We start from the raw sequence: 10,756 nt of genomic DNA on the forward strand, positions 1-10,756 counted from the left end.
AGAAGGGATGGGGACCCTTCCCATTGGGAACTTCTCGGACTCACCTAAGTTCTGAAACCTGCTGATAATGGGGTTTTCCCTCATCCTCGTAGGAACCACCTTTGGAACGGGTTGGATGGAATAGAAAAGTTTCAATGGTGGACATCCCAATCCCCACCGTCCCAGCCATGTGGCCCACCTGAACTTTGGATCGGCCCAATTCGCAGGATCAAATCCTAACATAGGTTGGTGCAAATGATGGACGTAGTGGAAATCTCACACACACACACACGCATCACGGTGGGGCTTAGGAATGTTTCAACGTTGGGCAGCTCTCTATGGTGTGGCTCACTTTATTTTCCAATCACGTCTAAAATGAGCTGGCACAAACGATGAACGGAACAGATGCCACACACACATCAAGGTGGGCCCACGTAGCTTTTTGTTGCACGGTTGTAGGAAATTCTAGTCCACGAGATTGCACAAGTAAAAAAATATATATATTCATAATAATAAAAAGAGAGGATGGCTTATCCACATATCTTCACGTGTCAAAATCCCATTAGTCCACCTCCAAAACTCCATCCATACAATCCACCATACAAAATCTCCATCACATACAATAAGACTAAGAATTCAGAAGTCAGAGAGTGTGAGAGCAGAGGAGAAAGAAAAAAGAAAAAGAAAACAAAGAGAAGCCATGGCAAGCTTGGCGAATGTAGCAGGCTTAGGAAATTCCTCTCTCTTCGCATCTTCTCCCTCTCAGAAGCCACGTCTTACATCCAGTATGTATACATTATTACCACTTTTCCCCTAATTTGAACCTATCCATTACACTATAATATTGCAATTCACTGCTACTCTTCCCATATTACCCCTAACCCTTGGATTTTAATTTTTGTAATTTGGTACACCTATCCAACTATCTCACCTTTATGAATGTGGGTCCCACGCCGGGCCTGATCATCGCATAAAATGGTATAGGTGTGAGAGCTTTGGGCCATTCATTTGGGTAGCCCATAATCTCAGACAAGGTTTAAAATCAGTGTATTGGGTATGGCATCGTTCCCCACCAATACGGTCTAGTACGGACCACCACGGTCGTATTGTGCTTGGATGAAACCTGTTGGGTCTAAATTGGATCGTATTAGGTTCTTAGCCTGCCTGATCAGTGGACTAATGGATTTTGTGGTCGATGTTGTTAAGAGTATAGGACATGTATATGCTATTATACATGTACAACAACTGTAGATACAACATATAAGTATTTAAATAGATATCGGTGGATTCATGTGTTTCTATTAAGATTTCTTATAGATATCTGCAGGGCATAGTTGCAATGTACCCCACTTGATGCATGGCGTGAATTTCTACCCCCCACATTCTATCTATCAAACTTATATAATATATATATATATATATATATATATATATATATATATATATATATATATATATATCATTACAATATACACACACACACACACACACACTGAGCTTGAAATCAAACTTGCTTCCCTTGGACAGCATCTCAAGTGAAACAGGTTTTCAGATTAATAGACATCCAGGATACAATGAATATAACCCGGTCCTAACGGTGTACTCATTGTGCGCGAGCTTGAACCACTTACGGTTTACTCCAAAAGCATTGAGTTAACTCAAAGATGAACTCAACAACCAAAACTCGTAAACCAGAAAACAGGTAGAGTTTTCACAAGAGTAAAAAGAATTTTCGTTATTTTGAAAATGGAATGGAAGACTTTATATGGACTTCAATGTGGTGTATTAAGCATCCTTTCTAATGGGTTTGTTTTATTATATTTAAACCCAACAGATGCGACCAACTGATCGGTCACATCTCTCTGGTTTATAACGAAAAAGCGAAAGTGCGAATATACTCTCACATAAATAAAGTCTCGGTAGTACCCTTACACACACCCACACAATTACACTCGCACCCGCACCCTGGCCCGGCCCTGCTCATCCCACCCCGTCCTGTCTCACACGTGAGCACGGACTCGGCGCGGAGCAGCGCAGCTCCACTCAACACGTGCGCGCGCGTGGTCAATAGCATACATTAGAGCTATTAGCATAATTCTCCACAAGACCAAATTCAAATGCCCCTAAAAATGGGCTCGAGCCCCAAGGAAAAAGACATATCTTATATACACAAATTTTCTTAGAAAAATTTGATGTGTGACTAAACCCACAAATCAAAAGTAACAGAATTTTCAAATTCGGAGGGAAACCGAAATATTTGAAATTCCATTTTTAATATAAAATTTGACACAAAATACAACGTTCCACCACATCTTTCAAAATAAAAAATAAAAAATGGAATTTCAAATATTTCAATTTACTTCCAAATTCAAAATTTTTGTTACGTTTGAGTTGTGGGTTTAGTCTAACATCAGATTTGCCTAAGAAAATTTTTTGTAAATAAGATAAATTTTTTACTTTGGGGTTTGAACCTCATTGATGGGACATGTGAATTTGGTCCCGTGGGAGGGCTATGTCAATAGCTCTAATGTATGTCAATGACTACACACGCGCGTTAAGCTGAGCCGAGCCCGTGTGCGTATGTACGACGGGACAGGATGGGACGGGTCGGGTCAAGGTGCGAGTGCGGGTGTACTCACGCGGGTGTATGTGTATGTGTATGGGTACTCACGAGACTTTATTTATGTGAGAGTATACTCGCACTTACGCCTTTTCATTTTAAATCAGAGAAATGTGATTGATCGGTTGGTCACACTTATTGGGTTTAAATCAAACGGACCAAACCCTTTCGAAATGATGCTTAATGCACCACTTTAGAATCTATATAAGGACTTCCATTCCATTTTCAAAACAACAAAAATCATTTCTACTCTTGTGAAAACTCTCTCTATTTTCTGGCTTACGAATTTTGGTTGTTAACTCAGCATTTTCGGGTTAAACTACAAGTGGTTTGAGCACACATACAGTGAGTGCACCACTCGGACCGAGTTATAATCGTTGTACCCTCGAGGTCGATTGCTTTGGAAACCTGTTGTACTTGGGACGCTGTTCAAAGGGAGCAAATTTGATTTCAAGCTTAGTGACTCATGTCACGCCTCAACTCAACTCTATAATTCTTCTATCTCAAATTTTATTTTCCTTTTGGTTTTCGATTTCAAATAATTTATTTAATTCAACCAAATATTTCAATATATATATATATATATATATATATATATATATATATATAGAGAGAGAGAGAGAGAGAGAGAGAGAGAGAGAGAGAGAGGCATGCTCACCTACACACCTACGCACGTGCGCACCTTTGCACATGTGTCATGGGTGTTGAATCTGAACGGTCCATAAGATGCGGAATCCCATGAAACCTTAAGGGGTGAATTTTCACCCATCTAAGATTCTGGTGGGCCATAGCAAAGAGAAATTCAAATCAAGGGAAGAAACTGTTTGCATTTTCCATGGCCCACCAAAGTTTTGGATCAAAGTAAAATTTCATACCAGGAGGTTTCATGAGTTTCTGCTTCATGTGGGCCGTTCAGATTTTCGAGACTCATCAAATATGATGAGTTCTCAAAAAAGTTCGTATGTAGTCCGTACGAACTGGTTCGCTGGTAAGCATTTCCGTGTGTGTGTGTGTGTGTGTGTGTGTGTGTGTATAGACACACACAAGATCTCTTAGAGATCTCTAATGAGGCATGGTCGTCATATACCCCACTTGATGAATGGCCTCTAGCACGCACAATCTATCAAACTTATATATGTACATGTACATAGATATTATAGATAGGTATTTAGATGAATATGAATAGATACTATGTATTTATTAAGATTTCCTGGAAATCTCTATAGAGAGCATGGTCATAATATACCCCCACTTGATGAGTGGCCTCGATCTCTGGCCCCCACATTCTATCAAATTCTATTACAAATTTCAAAACAGTAAGTCTTGTGATTGTATGGGTCTGGCAAAAGTTTAACGACGCACATCCGGCGTACGAATTGATTGACTAGGCCATATTTTATAGGGTTTGTGTAGGAATAAAATGAGTCACTAAACAAGATAGACGGCTCATCTGGTTACAGGTGGGTCCCACTCTAAAACCACTATTTAGAACATTGACTAACATCAATCCTCCTCCTTTGATCCAGCCCAGGGATCAGGCCCACTTTCCTAAGCAACCATGATTGATCTCATCCATACAATGAAGGTCATGCAAAATTGATTATGTTTGTATGCACTTATTTGAATGGCAATGATCATCTGAAGAAGGTAAACATATGCTATCCACGGCACACCCCTCCAATCCAATGCTCCAATGTCATCATAACTGATCATCTGAAGTAAAGCTATCTAATAAGTAAGGATATTTTGTGGGTGGTGCAAATTAATGAAAGATTTTGATCTAATTGGGTAGTTTAATTTAACTTATATGCCTTCTGATTAATTTATAAGTGACTGTGTATCATCTATCACACCCTGCCGAGTATCAAAGTTTTTCTTGAAAGCATGCTCTAATACACTTATCTTTCCATGAAATCCCAGGCTTTATAAAATCTCCAGTAGCTGCAAGAAACCCTCTAAAACAAGCCCTAGCCTCAGGTGGAAGGTTTACCTGGTAATTATCAACAAAACCGTAATTATCTCAGTTAATCAAATTCATTTATGGTCCTAAATTATACTTATATTTCCATTGTTATTAGCTTCGAGAGAGATTGGCTACGCAGAGACTTTAATGTGATCGGGTTTGGCCTGATTGGTTGGATCGCCCCATCAAGCATACCGGTGATCAACGGTAACAGTTTGACAGGCCTCTTCTTCCAAAGCATTGGAAATGAGCTTGCTCACTGGCCCACCGGCCCAGCTCTCACGTCTGATTTTTGGTGAGTACAAGATCGATCGAAATTGATCACTTAATCAAAGTGAATGGTCCACAATACAGATCTCCATGTGGTGCAATGATATGTATGATTGCCCATGGTTCATCATATGAACAAGAGCCAGCCAAGAGATTGGATGGTTACAAAATTCCAATGAGTGCGATTTTCGGACAGGGGACAGTTGGAAATTTCTGATTATGTGGACAGTCTAGATTGATCCATTTTTAGTCTTCTTTCTTATTTTGTAAACTGTTTTATTTTTGTTTTTCTAACTTTTGGGTATTAGTCTATGTATGATCACATGGCCCATGAAATGGACAATCCACCAAGTGGGCCGCCATTGGATTGTCCATGGCCCAATAATGCTCTCTGAAATGATACCATCATATGATCAAGAACTGGCCAACAGACCCACTAATTGGATCGTTAGAACCTTCTGATCAGAGCAATTTTTGGACAGTGGACAATCCAAAATAGGGCGGATTATGTGGACAGTCCAGATTAATCCATTTTTAGCATTCTTCTTATTTTCTTACACTTATTATTATTATTGTTAAATTAGGCTATGGCTGGTCACATGGCATCTGGGGCTGTTCCTCTGCCTTACATTCGGGCAGATTGGTTTCAAGGGAAGGACTGAAGGGTATTTTTGAGATTTCTCTCTATATGTGTGTGTATAGTACCTGTATTTCTCTTGTGTAACTCTTTCTTGTTGTGTAATGACACTACTTAAAAGTGTTTCAAGTTGTTGTTTATTAATCTTTTATTGGGCATGGGCAAAAGTTCTTCATGGGAAATGATCCTGACCGTCCATTCAATTTCATCATCGATGCTCACACTCATCGATTCCATTCGCTTGATGGGCCGTCCTTAAGATGTACACGATAATCACATTCTTTGTATTTAGCTTGACACATAATGTTGATGTCCATAGCTTTTCAATAACTAATATCATAGTAAGAGCTCGAAAAAATGACTAGACTTGATGTCCAACTAGGTTGGGTAAACTCGATGTCTCGACCGAGTCTTTATTGGACTCGACATATCAATAATTAAATATAAATTATTAAATAGATATGAAAAATAAAAAATAAAAAAATCCCGCTCAATGTTTGCATTTGGGTGAGTGACTCGGTTGAATTGTGTTGAGTCGTGTCAAGTTGATAGAGTTTACGAGCCAACTCAATAAGTCTTGTCGAGTTTCTACCAGTGATGCTCAAAAGCCAGTTTATGATAGATTCAGCTTGGAATCTCATCGAGTCAAATTGACTCGACCACATATAAGTATTTAAATAGATATCGGTGGATTCATGTGTTTCTATTAAGATTTCTTATAGATATCTGCAGGGCATAGTTGCAATGTACCCCACTTGATGCATGGCGTGAATTTCTACCCCCCACATTCTATCTATCAAACTTACCTATACACACACACACACACACACACTGAGCTTGAAATCAAACTTGCTTCCCTTGGACAGCATCTCAAGTGAAACAGGTTTTCAGATTAATAGACATCTAGGATACAATGAATATAACCCGGTCCTAACGGTGTACTCATTGTGCGCGAGCTTGAACCACTTACGGTTTACTCCAAAAGCATTGAGTTAACTCAAAGATGAACTCAACAACCAAAACTCGTAAACCAGAAAACAGGTAGAGTTTTCACAAGAGTAAAAAGAATTTTCGTTATTTTGAAAATGGAATGGAAGACTTTATATGGACTTCAAAGTGGTGTATTAAGCATCCTTTCTAATGGGTTTGTTTTATTATATTTAAACCCAACAGATGCGACCAACTGATCGGTCACACCTCTCTGGTTTATAACGAAAAAGCGAAAGTGCGAATACACTCTCACATAAATAAAGTCTCGCGAGTACCCTTACACACACCCACACAATTACACTCGCACCCGCACCCTGGCCCGGCCCTGCTCATCCCACCCCGTCCTGTCTCACACGTGAGCACGGACTCGGCGCGGAGCAGCGCAGCTCCACTCAACACGTGCGCGCGCGTGGTCAATAGCATACATTAGAGCTATTAGCATAATTCTCCACAAGACCAAATTCAAATGCCCCTAAAAATGGGCTCGAGCCCCAAGGAAAAAGACATATCTTATATACACAAATTTTCTTAGAAAAATTTGATGTGTGACTAAACCCACAAATCAAAAGTAACAGAATTTTCAAATTTGGAGGGAAACCGAAATATTTGAAATTCCATTTTTAATATAAAATTTGACACAAAATACAACGTTCCACCACATCTTTCAAAATAAAAAATAAAAAATGGAATTTCAAATATTTCAATTTACTTCCAAATTCGAAATTTTTGTTACATTTGAGTTGTGGGTTTAGTCTAACATCAGATTTGCCCAAGAAAATTTTTTGTAAATAAGATAAATTTTTTACTTTGGGGTTTGAACCTCATTGAGGGGACATGTGAATTTGGTCCCATGGGAGGGCTATGTCAATAGCTCTAATGTATGTCAATGACTACACATGCGCGTCAAGCCGAGCCAAGCCCGTGTGCGTATGTACGACGGGACAGGATGGGAAGGGTCAGGTCAAGGTGCGAGTGCGGGTGTACTCACGCGGGTGTATGTGTATGTGTATGGGTACTCACGAGACTTTATTTATGTGAGAGTATACTCGCACTTACGCCTTTTCATTTTAAATCAGAGAAATGTGATTGATCGGTTGGTCACACTTATTGGGTTTAAATCAAACGGACCAAACCCTTTCGAAATGATGCTTAATGCACCACTTTAGAATCTATATAAGGACTTCCATTCCGTTTTCAAAACAACAAAAATCATTTCTACTCTTGTGAAAACTCTCTCTATTTTCTGGCTTACGAATTTTGGTTGTTAACTCAGCATTTTCGGGTTAAACTACAAGTAGTTTGAGCACACATACAGTGAGTGCACCACTCGGACCGAGTTATAATCGTTGTATCCTCGAGGTCGATTGCTTTGGAAACCTGTTGTACTTGGGACGCTGTTCAAAGGGAGCAAATTTGATTTCAAGCTTAGTGACTCATGTCACGCCTCAACTCAACTCTATAATTCTTCTATCTCAAATTTTATTTTCCTTTTGGTTTTCGATTTCAATTAATTTATTTAATTCAACCAAATATTTCAATATCTATATATATATATATATATATAGAGAGAGAGAGAGAGAGAGAGAGAGAGAGAGAGAGAGAGAGGCATGCTCACCTACACACCTACGCACGTGCGTACCTTTGCACATGTGTCATGGGTGTTGAATCCGAACGGTCCATAAGATGCGGAATCCCATGAAACCTTAAGGGGTGAACTTTCACCCATCTAAGATTCTGGTGGGCCATAGCAAAGAGAAATTCAAATCAAGGGAAGAAACTGTTTGCATTTTCCATGGCCTACCAAAGTTTTGGATCAAAGTAAAATTTCATACCAGGAGGTTTCATGAGTTTCTGCTTCATGTGGGCCGTTCAGATTTTCGAGACTCATCAAATATGATGAGTTCTCAAAAAAGTTCGTATGTAGTCCGTACGAACTGGTTCGCTGGTAAGCATTTCCGTGTGTGTGTGTGTGTGTGTGTGTGTGTGTGTGTGTATAGACACACACAAGATCTCTTAGAGATCTCTAATGAGGCATGGTCGTCATATACCCCACTTGATGAATGGCCTCTAGCACGCACAATCTATCAAACTTATATATGTACATGTACATAGATATTATAGATAGGTATTTAGATGAATATGAATAGATACTATGTATTTATTAAGATTTCCTGGAAATCTCTATAGAGAGCATGGTCATAATATACCCCCACTTGATGAGTGGCCTCGATCTCTGCCCCCACATTCTATCAAATTCTATTACAAATTTCAAAACAGTAAGTCTTGTGATTGAATGGGTCTGGCAAAAGTTTAACGACGAACATCCGGCGTACGAATTGATTGACTAGGCCATATTATATAGGGTTTGTGTAGGAATAAAATGAGTCACTAAACAAGATAGACGGCTCATCTGGTTACAGGTGGGTCCCACTCTAAAACCACTATTTAGAACATTGACTAACATCAATCCTCCTCCTTTGATCCAGCCCAGGGATCAGGCCCACTTTCCTAAGCAACCATGATTGATCTCATCCATACAATGAAGGTCATGCAAAATTGATTATGTTTGTATGCACTTATTTGAATGGCAATGATCATCTGAAGAAGGTAAACATATGCTATCCACGGCACACCCCTCCAATCCAATGCTCCAATGTCATCATAACTGATCATCTGAAGTAAAGCTATCTAATAAGTAAGGATATTATGTGGGTGGTGCAAATTAATGAAAGATTTTGATCTAATTGGGTAGTTTAATTTAACTTATATGCCTTCTGATTAATTTCTAAGTGACTGTGTATCATCTATCACACCCTGCCGAGTATCAAAGTTTTTCTTGAAAGCATGCTCTAATACACTTATCTTTCCATGAAATCTCAGGCTTTATAAAATCTCCAGTAGCTGCAAGAAACCCTCTGAAACAAGCCCTAGCCTCAGGTGGAAGGTTTACCTGGTAATTATCAACAAAACCGTGCTTATCTCAGTTAATCAAATTCATTTATGTTCCTAAATTATACTTATATTTCCATTGTTATTAGCTTCGAGAGAGATTGGCTACGCAGAGACTTTAATGTGATCGGGTTTGGCCTGATTGGTTGGATCGCCCCATCAAGCATACCGGTGATCAACGGTAACAGTTTGACAGGCCTCTTCTTCCAAAGCATTGGAAATGAGCTTGCTCACTGGCCCACCGGCCCAGCTCTCACGTCTGATTTTTGGTGAGTACAAGATCGATCGAAATTGATCACTTAATCAAAGTGAATGGTCCACAATACAGATCTCCATGTGGTGCAATGATTTATGATTTCCCATGGTTCATCATATGAACAACAGCCAGCCAAGAGATTGGATTGTTACAAAATTCCAATGAGTGCGATTTTCGGACAGGGGACAATTGGAAATGTCTGATTATGTGGACAGTCTAGATTAATTGATCCCATTTTAGTCTTCTTTCTTATTTTGTAAACTGTTTTATTTATTTTTTTCTAATTTTTGGGTATTAGTCTGTGTATGATCACATGGCCCATGAAACGAACAATCCACCAAGTGGGCCCCCATTGGATTGTCCATGGCCCAATAATGCTCTCTGAAATGATACCATCATATGATCAAGAACTGGCCAACAGACCCACTAATTGGATCGTTAGAACCTTCTGATCAGAGCAATTTTTGGACAGTGGACAATCCAAAATAGGGCCGATTATGTGGACAGTCCAGATTAATCCATTTTTAGCATTCTTCTTATTTTCTTACACTTATTATTATTGTTGTTGTTAAATTAGGCTATGGCTGGTCACATGGCATCTGGGGCTGTTCCTCTGCCTTACATTCGGGCAGATTGGTTTCAAGGGAAGGACTGAAGGGTATTTTTGAGATTTCTCTCTACATGTGTATGTATAGTACCTGTATTTCTCTTGTGTAACTCTTTCTCGTTGTGTAATGACACTACTACTTAAAAGTGTTTCAAGTTGTTGTTTATTAATCTTTTATTGGGCACGGGCAAAAGTTCTTCATGGGAAATGATCCTGACCGTCCATTCAATTTCATCATCGATGCCCACACTCATCGATTCCATTCGCTTGATGGGCCGTCCTTAAGATGTACACGATAATCACATTCTTTGTGTTTAGCTTGACACATGATGTTGATGTCCATAGCTTTTCAATAACTAATATCATAGTAAGAGCTCGAAAAATTGACTAGACTTGATGTCCAACTAGGTTGGGTAAACTCGATGTCTCGACCGAGTCTTTATTGGACTCGACATATCAATAATTAAACATAAATTATTAAATAG

The 10,756-nt window shown here is 39.2% G+C and overlaps 1 protein-coding gene across 2 annotated transcripts; it reads left to right on the forward strand.

Moving 5' to 3' along the window:
* The first annotated feature begins 602 nt into the window (after positions 1–602).
* On the forward strand, positions 603–10,455 carry LOC131235038 (photosystem I subunit O). 2 transcript variants are annotated; one of them, XM_058232128.1, is made up of 4 exons: positions 603–764; positions 9,340–9,412; positions 9,498–9,677; positions 10,242–10,455. In XM_058232128.1, the coding sequence occupies exons 1-4, from the start codon at positions 680–682 to the stop codon at positions 10,330–10,332; spliced, it is 429 nt and encodes a 142-aa protein (XP_058088111.1). In that variant the 5' UTR covers positions 603–679; the 3' UTR covers positions 10,333–10,455. The 2 variants fall into 2 exon arrangements, with proteins under 2 accessions (XP_058088111.1, XP_058088110.1); XM_058232127.1 differs by lacking the exons at positions 9,340–9,412; positions 9,498–9,677; positions 10,242–10,455 and adding exons at positions 4,520–4,592; positions 4,678–4,857; positions 5,417–5,627 and having other exon boundaries at positions 604–764.
* Positions 10,456–10,756: the final 301 nt, after the last annotated feature.

This window comes from Magnolia sinica, chromosome 19, assembly GCF_029962835.1.
Source record: "Magnolia sinica isolate HGM2019 chromosome 19, MsV1, whole genome shotgun sequence".
NCBI lineage: Eukaryota > Viridiplantae > Streptophyta > Magnoliopsida > Magnoliales > Magnoliaceae > Magnolia > Magnolia sinica.

Excerpts from the sequence above, each read along its gene's own strand:
- LOC131235038 (XM_058232128.1), top strand. The coding sequence starts at position 680 with ATGGCAAGCTTGGCGAATGTAGCAGGCTTAGGAAATTCCTCTCTCTTC. Across the intron at positions 765-9,339 it reads GAAGCCACGTCTTACATCCA|GCTTTATAAAATCTCCAGTA; the intron begins GTATGTATACAT and ends ATGAAATCTCAG. Across the intron at positions 9,678-10,241 it reads GCTCTCACGTCTGATTTTTG|GCTATGGCTGGTCACATGGC; the intron begins GTGAGTACAAGA and ends TTGTTAAATTAG.